Below are 11,712 nucleotides of genomic sequence, written 5' to 3' on the forward strand. Positions count from 1 at the left end.
AGCTGACTCTAAAATATGATTTTCCGTAACAGTAACCAATGTCATTTACGTAAGGTGTTAATAAAACTAGCGATGTACAATTTTTAGCGTTTTCCACTTATAAGCCTGACATACAATTGTCAAGTGAACTATGTTAGTTTCAGCTCATTCCTTGATTCGATGTGACCTTTTATCGCTAAACCCCATTCTTTTCATTTGCAATTTTCCTGTACTTTTTTTTTCATACGACAACGACAAAGAGTTTTATAAGTAAACCGATTTTTTGGTGTACCACGCTTATTATATTGTACATACAAATACATGCAAAAGGCCGGCTAAATAAGCTCCTCCCCCTGCTCCTAATTTTTTGGGTTGCCTTCGCCCTATGCCTCTGCAAGACTCCCTGTCGCCTAAAAGGAAATTTGAAAGACTGCTATGCAGGACACATTTTCTTTTTCATTTTCATTTACCCTCTACAATTTTTTATAAGTATGTAAAGATATAAAAAACACTAAGGTTTTTACAAGTAAACTGTTTTTTTTTTTGTACCACTCTTAATATATACATATACTTTTTTGTTCTGGCAAAATGGTGACTAAGAACGGCTGAATATATACCTACTTGGAAATAAAATGATGCTGTTTGGTTTCCCGTTAAAACATTACGTAAGAGTGACGCGTGTCTGTTCAAATTGTGACAAAACCACGTCACAAAGTCAAAGCAAAAGAGAAAAAAATGTAATTTTCATAACCAGCTTACAATCTCTCCATTACACACAGCTACAAGGGCCATTGGGTCACTGCTTGATGGCGTGTAATTATCCTTCCACTGAGCACTGGCATTCATGGGTCATTTCCTTTATTTTTGACATTAGAACAGCTTTGAAATTTCTAGATTTAAGCTGGGTTGAAAAATTCTCATCCCTTAAACTTTTAGAAGACGACAGTACCAGTGTTATCGAGAGACAGGGTAGCGAACCTTTCCAGTAGAATTTAAGTGAAGGATGGACACTTCATAAGCCAAAAGGTGGCACTGTTCGCTTCTAAGAGAAAGTAAGGCAGTATCTCATCTCCAAGCTTGAAATTGGTGAGTAATCTGGAAAAGAAAGAGGATCTGCGACAAGTCTCGCAAGATATGAGGAAACCGAAGGAGGAAAACGGGAAGCGCCTGTTCTCCCGGGAAGAGTGGCTAAACAAAGCCCAAATACAAGGATTTTTCTTCCGTTTGTCCTCCTCGAGATGGAGACGGGCAGGTTCGTCTCCGAGCACCGCGGTTGACGATAAATCTGACGAGGAATTAATTGACGAGGAAGAAGTGAATCACATGACCACCGTCGAATGAGTTGTAACAGAAATTGGCTTAACGCATCCGATTGTCAATAACATTTATGAGTTGTGTGACTACGTCAAGGAGGAAAAATTAAACTATTTTACTGTTTCCATGCTTAAGAAAATCTGTACTTTCTTCGAGCTCCCATTTAAACGGGAGTCTTGCAGAGGCATGGGGCGAAGGCAACCCAAAACATTAGGAGCAGGGGGAGGAGCTTATTTACCCGGCCTTTTGCTAGCCTGCGTAGCTGGCGGTATTGTGTAGTAGTCGAGTGACATTTGGCGGCGGAGCCGTTGTAATATAGTCGAGTGAGATTTGACGGCCAACCCTTTTGCATGTATTTGTATATACAATGTGATAAGCGTGGTACACCAAAAAATCGGTTTACTTATAAAACTCTTTGTCGTTGTCGTATAAAAAAAAAGTACAGGAAAATTGCAAATGAAAAGAATGGGGTTTAGCGATAAAAGGTCACATCGAATCAAGGAATGAGCTGAAACTAACATAGTTCACTTGACAATTGTATGTCAGGCTTATAAGTGGAAAACGCTAAAAATTGTACATTGCTAGTTTTATTAACACCTTACGTAAATGACATTGGTTACTGTTACGGAAAATCATATTTTAGAGTCAGCTTTGTATAAAGCAATGATTTTGCATACATTCTTGGGAACAGTAAAAATGATTTAGAACAAACCTTCTAAGTATAGTGTTCATTCCCTGCAATAACGCATAATTAAAAAGTTCTGGAAGAAAAGACACTTTATTTTATACCACTGAGGACAAGCAAAAAGGTCATATGGGTACTTCGGTTAAAAATATTTAAATAACTCTATTAATTAATACCAGTTCTAATTTAAAGGAAAAAGTTATGAGAATAAAATAAAAGTTGTCTGTACCACGAAGCATGCTTTCACTGTTTAGACTGAGAGTCCTAAAGCTTTTTAAGCGTGTATTCGAATATCTTATGACGATAAGTCCGCCACCCACACCACCCTGCGCCGTACTGTTTTCACTTAGCGGCTGGTCAGCGGTCACGTTTATGAGGTAAACATGGCGATCACCTCCTGATCACCGTTCTTGTCGATCAGAAAATCAAAATACCAGCGTGATATGGCCTCGAAGATGAAGCAGTTATGTTGTTTGATTCGTACTTCACATTCGAGTCGAAGCTTGGGTGGCACAGGTTATTTTTTACGGTGGAATCGACGAGGGAAATTCGAACACTAGTTGTAGTGTTTGAATTGTTGGAAGAAATGGTCGCATGGGGATGTAAGAATGGTAGGTTTAACGAACAATTTCAAATTTTGCCCTTTGAATTGAAAGTGAAGTTCATTTGAATGCTTTCGTATGTATTTCTGACGGTTTTAGATCTACCTGCTCGATTTATATTTGCTACGCTTCATGTTGACAAGTCCCTCAAAATGGCGGCAAAACTTGGAGATTGCCGAAAATTAGGTAAGTTCACGGAGTTATAACGTTTTAGTAAAGGTCGGGCCGCAAAGTTTTTTTCTGTAGTTACCTTTTCTATGGCACCAACTTCCTAGCTATATTAGTTGGATCAGTTAAGAACGCCTCACTTTTTCAAAAATATACCTTGAATTTGATCGGTTTTTGCGTGTGTGACTTAAGCGAACCGATAAGGTGTCGTTCAAGTCTTCCTGTTTGCTTGATTGAATCGTGATGTTCACGAAAGTCGCCTCGATGGATAAGATAGAGTTAATATACATGGCTGTGGTATTTGTTTTTTGCCTAGTCCCGTAGTTTGTTGTAAATCGTCCGCCAAAGTTGCCTCAAATTAACGTCTTGAAAAGTGTAACGACAGGCCTTCGCTCGCGTGAAATTTAATTTCCGTAAAACTCTGAAAAATAAAGAGATCCGATCAAACGGATTGTGGTTTTAGTATAGGTACATGAATGTCTTACAACACACAAGAAATGAGCTAAATCTGGGTCTCAAGCAAAATCGACCGGACCGCTCTTACAGAGACACTCTCTTAATACCTTGGAGATTTCTCTTCTTCAAAGATGTTTGTTAAATTTTTGAGACGGAGAAGGTCCATTTGAATGAAATAGTATAATTTGTTTTCCTTAGAGTCCATGGAATGTCCTGTTTCACCTTCTGTTTTTGCTCTCCTCCGTGGGTTGTTGTTCTCTCTGACTGTTAGCCATTGTGGATATCCTAGAGTACTCCGCATTGAGTGAAGCAATAGTGAAACTGACCGGGGAGGGGATGGGAAAAATTGTAAATAACCCCCAAAGCGATTAAGTTAAGGTCGAAACCAACTAATTTAACTTCTAAAAACGCGTGGTAACCCTTACTTTTTATCTTACCAAATGAAAGTAATAAGCCCTCTCATGATCAATTTTTGGTTCGGGGAAAATGTCGTTTACACACGTTTTAAGGCAAACGCGTGGAGAGGGGTAACTGCTGATAACTTCCCAGTTGTGCTGATATTTTAAAAAAAGAGGTATAAAAAGCAGTTGTTATGTTATCATTTGTTGCTTATTTTGAAACCTTGTTACAATTATCATTGCATTTGTGCCAGTTCACGTGTACACGCTGAAATTTGGGGAAAAAACTACTTTTTATCATTTTTCTAAACAATATCTATTCAGCGTTTTTCTCCATATTAAGGCGCAGTTATCTCTGAAAAATGCGTGGTTACCCCCAGTTTTCTTTTTGGATTTCAATAGCCCCTGATATGATCTACTTGTCGCACATAGTCATTATCTGGGAAAAAATACTTCCCATTAGTGGGCACCGTCCTTAAGACTGGCTATGCTTTGAGAACATTTAAATCGATATTAACTTCACTAGCCTGATGAATTTCTTCAAGGAGTCTACAAGATCAAATGCTGTGACTACCAGGCTACTGCATATAGGTGAATCCGGCAGAAACCTTAGTACGCGAATGATCGAACACAAAGGAGCGCGAGAAATGGTGACGTCAACAACTTATTGACGGAATCAAGCAAAACTAACTACGAGAGAACGACGGGACAACTGACAATTTGACTAACAAAAAACGACTGTTTAAGTGTGAAAATAGACGGATCGAAACGCATCAATGGCATTACGAGTCTTTATAGCCAATGACATCACGGCTTAACTGACAGACGACCTATGACATCGCGACTTGATTTACCAATCATGTCAATAACAGAGTTTAATACCATCAGCTGACGTGATACAACTCACTTTGACCCTGAAGATGACTACCGCGGGGGTTGTCGAAACGTCAGTCACTTTCAACAACAACAGTCCTATTCAGGACCACGTTCACACGGACGATCATACTCAAGCTACTTATGAAGAATCAAATGAGTAATTTTTATTTGGCCGATATATCGGTTTGCAACACAAACCTTCATCGAGGGCTAAAAAAGAAAAATAATACAAATACAACATAAACAGGTTACGAATTGTGCGAGTTTTGATGTAACGTTATTAAGAAGTTAGTCGATTATTTAAAGAAAAGCAGATCTGCTCTTCAATATCTACTGATGTGATTAAATTTAGCCAATAAATTATTAACATATTGGTTAAACATGAAATGCATCATACTTACACATTTAACACCGTTTTATCATTTACTTCTACAAGGCGCTTAAAGATAAACGAATTTACGTTAATACTCAAATATCAAACGAAGAGCTTGAATTGTCAACCCCCTTAAAGTATACTGCACAAGAAGATCAGATCAAAACTATGAAGGGAGGAGAAAAAGAAGACTCCGACGAGGAGATTTTAACTCCTGGAAATCTAATGGCGTTTGCTTGGCATGTCTCCCAAGGCATGGTAAGGGAATTTACGTGTCTTTTTTAGAAAAGCTAGGTAATTCACAATTTCTATGACTATTTTTTGCGTTTGGGAATAATGGAAACGAAGAATCGTTATTTTCTTGGCTTCTGGGTTACGAGGTGGGTTGAATTAAGAGAAAATGTAGCGGCCTCCTTTCGACAGGTACAAAGCAAACTGTCTGTAAGAATGAGGTGTCCGTATTAATTAAGCAGATGTCCGTAAAGCGGGGTTTGACTGTATTTTAAAGAAGCAAGATGTTTTTCGGAGTCGTTATTTCCTCACATTTTGATCATTTTTAATTGTAGCCTTCTCGACGCACAAATAGCCCTAGCCTTCGTCCCAGGGTACTTTCACTTAATCTGACCCTATAAAAAGTTTCAGTTTCTAACATAAGTTCTTTCTTTTTTGCGTAAGGAATACCTTGCAAAGAAGGGATACGTGCATCGCGATTTGGCGGCTAGAAATGTACTTATTGGAGAAAAGAAAATTGCAAAAGTGTCAGACTTTGGACTGAGTCGACACGTGTATGAAGGGAAAGTTTACCATGGAAAACGAAACAGGAAACTTCCCTTCAAATGGATGTCAACAGAAGCCATCTTTGACCACACATTCACGACGAAGAGCGATGTGTAAGATTACTGATCTATTGATCTATTAAACAGAGTGCTCTTAACGCTTTTAACGCTAATTACTCCTTTTGGCCCTAAATCTAAGATGGCTAATGCTTTATTTTGCGTTTCTTTAACTTTACAGAACGTGTCTTTACCGGTCTTTACCGTGTGGGGCAGAAGAACATGCGAGCATATAGTGCGCCCAATTATAACGAGATTGAAAGACTAGACATAATAAATTGAAAAAAAAAAAACATAACTCATATTAATTGTCATTTGATAGTTCAGCGAACAATGCAGCCGTTTTGTTATGTTGGTTGGTTGTGCTTTCTCGGGTAATTCGGATTATATCCTCCACGATTATATATTAGAGTGCAGGCGTCTTGGTCTGGTGATTAAAACTCATCGGCTTTTAAAATATAGACTTGGAAGTCTGGGTAATTCCTGGCTAGGCTCTTCCTTTTAAAAGAAAGGTCTATAAATCGGTACCGGAGCGTGGGCTTTCAGCCTAACTGAAGAATTTGGTCAATCTGGATCACAAATTGAGAATTTCACAACCCCTCGGAATTTAACGTCACGGATTTTGCTAGTACAGAGGGCATACACTATCCTATTAAGCATGCAGGAATTGCGCTTAAAATACTTGTTATTTCCGTAATATAACCGATTCTTTCTCCTATCTTTTACAGATGGGCCTTTGGAGTGTTACTTTGGGAGCTAGTTACCCTCGGTACGTTGACAGTTATTACCGTAAAATTCCGAAATTAAGCCCCGAGGGTTATATTTTTCAAAGGCTCTTTTTGAGGCGCTTATTTTTGGAGGGGCTTTTATTCGGAGGGGCTTATCTGTGGAGGGGAATTTGCGTTTCAAAATCGATTGGGCTAGCCTTATAATTGGAAGGAACTTTACCGTTTTGGCTTTGATTTACTTTGTACCTGAGGGCAATTTCAAAGTACAAGCCCCCGGGGGGCTCATATTTGGAGGGGCGATTTAACGGAGGGTTTTTTGCGGTACGAGTTTTTTTTTTTTTTGGGGGGGGGGGGCTTATATTCCGAATTTTACGGTATACAACTACAATTGTAGAGGTGATCAACAATTATGAAGTTGGTTCGTGAGTAATTGTGTAATTGAACGGATGGCGTTGTTACATAATTAAGGGAAAACAAAACTTAATAACTAACATAGTGCGGGGGAATTGTTTATCTTATCTCAGTTCGGGTAGCTTAGCTGTTCATTTGCATGGCGGTCATTTATCTTCAAAGAAACACTCCCTACAGATTACTTTATACAATTTGAAAGGATTATAAACATACAACTACAAGTATAATCCGCAACAGGATTAGATCAGTCGCTAGAGCGCTTGACTGCAGAGTGGGAGGTGGTGGGTCTGTTTGCCGGGCTCGTACCAATACTCAGGGTCTTTAAATAACTAAAAAATGAAGGCAATGCCTTTACCCTTCAAAAGGCTAGACCTTCGCGTGGCTCGGATGAGCATCTAAAATGGCGGTCCCAAAAATAGTGTCCTCCATTAGTAATTTAGTGCTAAATATATTGACACTTAAATAAAGTGCATTATACAATATTTTTCTACTGTAATTAACCATCTGAAAGGAATTTTCACACCACAACTAAATGCTATGACCAGTACGTTTCGCCCTCGTCTGGGGTCATTAGCGTGGCATGGCTGTGATCATTATTAGAATGTCTGTTGTTATGTCATATTATTTCGTTAAACAAGGCCGCTGTAGTGGATCCACTTCTCCACTTGCATTCCCGAGGCTGTTAAATGGCTATGCCGATTAACTCAAGGGAAGGCTAAACAACTTTGACATTCCGCTCTACAGTCAAGCGCTCTACCGACTAAGCTCATCCTGTGGCGGATGTAGCTATCTTTTAAAAAGTTCCACCATTCTTCTTTAACGAGGCCAAATATCATGGCAATCGGTTAAACCTTTCCGGCGGACAAGCGCCATGCAGAAGGTAACCAATAGGCTACCTAATAGGTCATGGCCACCACCCACCCGTGCATTGCCCCATAAGTCATCCTTGAATTCTTTATAAAACAAACATTTCACAAGTTTATCCTCTTTTGGTTTCCAATTCTAGTAACAACTCGATACACTTGCGATATTGTTTTTCTAGCCTCGATGCAGCGAAAACCAATGACACGTACACACCCTCTGTCTTCTTAAATTTGTTAGCACATGTCGATGAAGCTCTTTATTTGAATTTAACCGTCTACTTCATTGTTTTACTACCCTTTCTATATCTGAAAACCTTAGGATACGAAATCTCCACACGTATTTAGTTATTAATAACATTCTGTACCAAATCAGGTGGTACCCCATACCCAACTATACACAACAAAGAACTGCTGCAGCTGCTAAAGGATGGGTACAGAATGGAAAAACCAGACACTTGCAGCGATGAGCTGTAAGTAGTAATGATGATGACGACAACGACGACAAGGACGAACTTGACATATTTCTCGACAATGCAGACAAGATCAGTTTGAAGGAAAGTTCCATATAGCAGTATAGGAGGCTTTATTTAAGGCGTTGCATCATATAGCAATATGTGAACATGGCTGTTACAGTGGTGAAACTGTGGTGTCAACCCAACGTATATATGGAAGACCTCTCCTTATGGAACTGACAACTGCCCTTATCATGGTCTCCAAAAAACATTATCTGAACACTTTGAAAGCCAAAAGAAAAATAAAAAGAAACAAAGCCAACTTGGCTTATGAAGCCCCCACGTCTTGAGCCCAAGACATGGAACAAAGTTCTAATAAAGCGTTTTTTTTTTTCAAAATTCAGCTAAAGGATTTTAGTAGATAATTCTAGTTGATCCCTAGATATGATTCGTGAACTGGAACGGCAAGATGATCGCAATTTCGCATAACCATTGTTAAGATTCACTAACATGTCGTGTGAGTACCTTCACTAGAGTTGGCAGAGGTTGTAGGCAGAGACTGACAAAATTTGCTTCTGTTGCCTACTGAGTAAATCTACTTTTGAATCCGAGCGGTTACCATTAATATCTATCTATCTACTACCAGATTAGAGTTAAGACTTGAACACACTTGACAGCGATAATTACTGCAAACGGTTGTTTAATCAGGATTTCACAAAACTCCGGAGACAAATCAAGCTGAGCTGTATGTGCCATCGAACCACGTAGACTTGAGTTTGAAGGCGCTTGAAAATAGGAACCTTCTGCAAGTGGTTTAATTGTAAACAAATGTTGTCTCTTGTTAAACGATCGCAATTTACAAGTTACAGCAGTCCCGAGTTACAAGCAAAACGTCCATGACAAAGACAAAATAGACTTAAAACGACACGATCAATTCTTGTTATCTCAGATAACCCCGAATCCTTTTACAATTCGTTCCGCGTTTCCTCTCACATCCCATAACTTTTAGAACCACGTCACGCAGACAACGCAATGTTAAGAAGCCTACAACCAGTGTTGAAGAACTAAGAAAACAAGAAAAGAAACCGAAAAAGTAAAACGTCAAAAGAACAGGAAACATTCTTGGCCAGACCACTGGTAATTGGGCACCATGCTATTTGAGTGCCTTTCAAAATAATTTTAATTTTAACTTTGTAGCATTTTTCAGTATAGCAAGACGGAAAGGGGAAAGGAATTTCCTCCTTTTAAGGTAAAAGGAGAATGTACGTAATAATTTCAAAACGAGCTAGAGTTTTAATGATACTGGTGGCCAATCGGGTAGTTGATAATTTTCTTTACTTGCTAATTTCTGTCAACTTTTACAGATACAAAATGATGCTCGACTGTTGGCAGGATAATCCTGAAAATCGTCCCACTTTCACTCAGATTCGGGAGAACCTGGAGGCCATAATGCAGAAGGACAATCCATATCTGGACCTGACTGCTGTGGACGAATCACGTGCCGAATATAACGCACAGTCCTTCAACAGCATCCCGGAGCAGTCAGATAATGAGGAAAGTGACAACAATGTCGAAATAGTAGTCCACGAGGGTATGCAACATCGATTCATTGGAACCGACTTCATGTATTTGCTTCTAATCTATTGCATATCTCTTTTTTTCAGGGGCAGCTGGAGACGGAAAGAAGACCATTACTGAAAAAGATCCACGGTCCACTAATATGTCAGTGGATATCAACACCCATCCGGGAACAGAGAGCTCTGATTGTGCAAAGAACTATCAACATCCTGAAACCTCCAGGCGTAGTTTGAATACAATGGAAACACGTTTCGGATGCCCTGTTTGAGAAAAAGTTGGATAGTTAACAATTAATGAATTATGAACAATTATGAAGAATTATGGAGATCGAGGAGGGCGTTATCCTTCGAGGCCGTAGGCCGAGGCGGATAACAGCCTCCCAGATCGAATTCAATAATTGTTTTATTATTCATTTAAAATAATTCGTAGTTTAAAAACATAGCTAAAACATGCTTACCTCCATCACTGTTACTGTCAAACTCAGAAACCGTGAACACCTGAAAAATTTCAGGAATGTTGATTGTGTACTGGCCAATCACAATAAAGTTCAGGATACTCAAGCAAACCTGAAAATCACAAACTAATTACCGTTGCTGTTTGCGGCTTAGTTATCTCGCGCCTTATTGGCTGATTTCTCGCAAGACAATAACATTCCATAAATATTTCTGGTGTTACGGTTTTGTGAGTTTCAGAGCAAGTTCATAATCGATAGTGCACGTTTAGGGTTTTTCAGCTCCGCAAATATTCTCCAAATAGCAGATGTCGCCCTTCGAGTTGTCTTCTTGCTGTTCTTGCCATGTTTCTAGCTATTATGTCGCTTAGTTCTTACTCTTGCAAAGAGTGAAATGTCCGCCATTTTTTGTTTTTAATGACCGCGCTTGACTGACTTCCGAATGCTCACCGAGATATGATAACTTTGGTACAGTGAGACAGGCCATCGCGTGATACATAGAGGTTTAACTCACAATTTTTAATCAATTCTAGTGCTTCTTGTGCCTTTGCGAAAAAATCAAGAAGCGCTACACACTAAATCTACTTACTATTAAAAAAATGTCATTTTTTCATACGTTCAATGCAAGCCAATAATTAAACCAACACGTGACGGGAATCCCTTCTATTTTCTCATACTTAAATAATCATATCTCGGTGAGCATTCGGAAGTCAGCCAAGCGCGTTCATTGCACGCGTGCTGAACAAGAATGCTGTATAATGACAGACTAGAAACAATAGACAACTCCCAAAACACAAACTCAGCCAAAACGCTAAAAATCTTCAATGTTTACTCAAGTTTGGGCTTATAGATGATAATGTCAAAGTTTTTCAATGACCATGAAATTCAGAGTCCGGGTAGTTATTTAATCAATTGTGGCCCTGAAAAAATTTGAAGGGAAAAAAACTACGAATTTTGTAATGCTTTTTTCGTGAGAAGGACTCTTAAACGCTGACAAACGTCAACAAATAGCTAAAACTATAATTTCTATATGTTTGCTCTGCTCGAAATCGCACGCATTTACAAGGCCCTAAAGCGTTTTGCTGACTTGCAAGGACCCATCTGTTATAACGATGCCCAAAATAAAGGGATAAATCTATAGTTTATTAGATATAATCGTGTAAGGTTTGCTTATCATTTTCGCATAAATTATGACCTAAATTTGGAAACCGCTGAATTTCTCGAATGGGTCTTTGAAACTCTGTTCAGCGCAAGGCACTAATGCGCACTATGTGTAGCCGAGAGATTTTCACGGAAAAATGCCGGCAACGGCAGATTTTCGACTCAGACCTCAAAGAGGCGTGGCACTATAACCACGTGACACTTACTCCGATCGCCAAAAATTTTATGTTATATTGTAGATCGATCTATATGTTATCCATTATATGTGTTAGACCTACGATAAAAGTAAAGGTGGGGATGCCAGAGAGCTTCAAAGTAGGATGGTACCCCCCCCCCCCCCCACAAAAAAAAAAAACTGGGTCGAGTCACCTTAACCTGCAAGCC

The 11,712-nt window shown here is 39.1% G+C and overlaps 1 protein-coding gene across 1 annotated transcript; it reads left to right on the forward strand.

Moving 5' to 3' along the window:
• Window positions 1-5,556: 5,556 nt before the first annotated feature.
• On the forward strand, window positions 5,557-9,984 carry LOC140944834 (proto-oncogene tyrosine-protein kinase receptor Ret-like). The gene is made up of 5 exons (XM_073393936.1): window positions 5,557-5,741; window positions 6,413-6,453; window positions 8,060-8,156; window positions 9,503-9,729; window positions 9,803-9,984. The coding sequence occupies exons 1-5, from the start codon at window positions 5,692-5,694 to the stop codon at window positions 9,982-9,984; spliced, it is 597 nt and encodes a 198-aa protein (XP_073250037.1). The 5' UTR covers window positions 5,557-5,691.
• Window positions 9,985-11,712: the final 1,728 nt, after the last annotated feature.

Source organism: Porites lutea, chromosome 7 (genome assembly GCF_958299795.1).
Source record: "Porites lutea chromosome 7, jaPorLute2.1, whole genome shotgun sequence".
Classification (NCBI taxonomy): Eukaryota; Metazoa; Cnidaria; class Anthozoa; order Scleractinia; family Poritidae; genus Porites; species Porites lutea.

Coding starts and splice junctions, on each gene's coding strand:
- LOC140944834 (XM_073393936.1), top strand. CDS start 5,692: ATGTCAACAGAAGCCATCTTTGACCACACATTCACGACGAAGAGCGAT. Junction 5,742..6,412: donor TTCACGACGAAGAGCGATGT/GTAAGATTACTG, acceptor TATCTTTTACAG/ATGGGCCTTTGGAGTGTTAC. Junction 8,157..9,502: donor GACACTTGCAGCGATGAGCT/GTAAGTAGTAAT, acceptor CAACTTTTACAG/ATACAAAATGATGCTCGACT.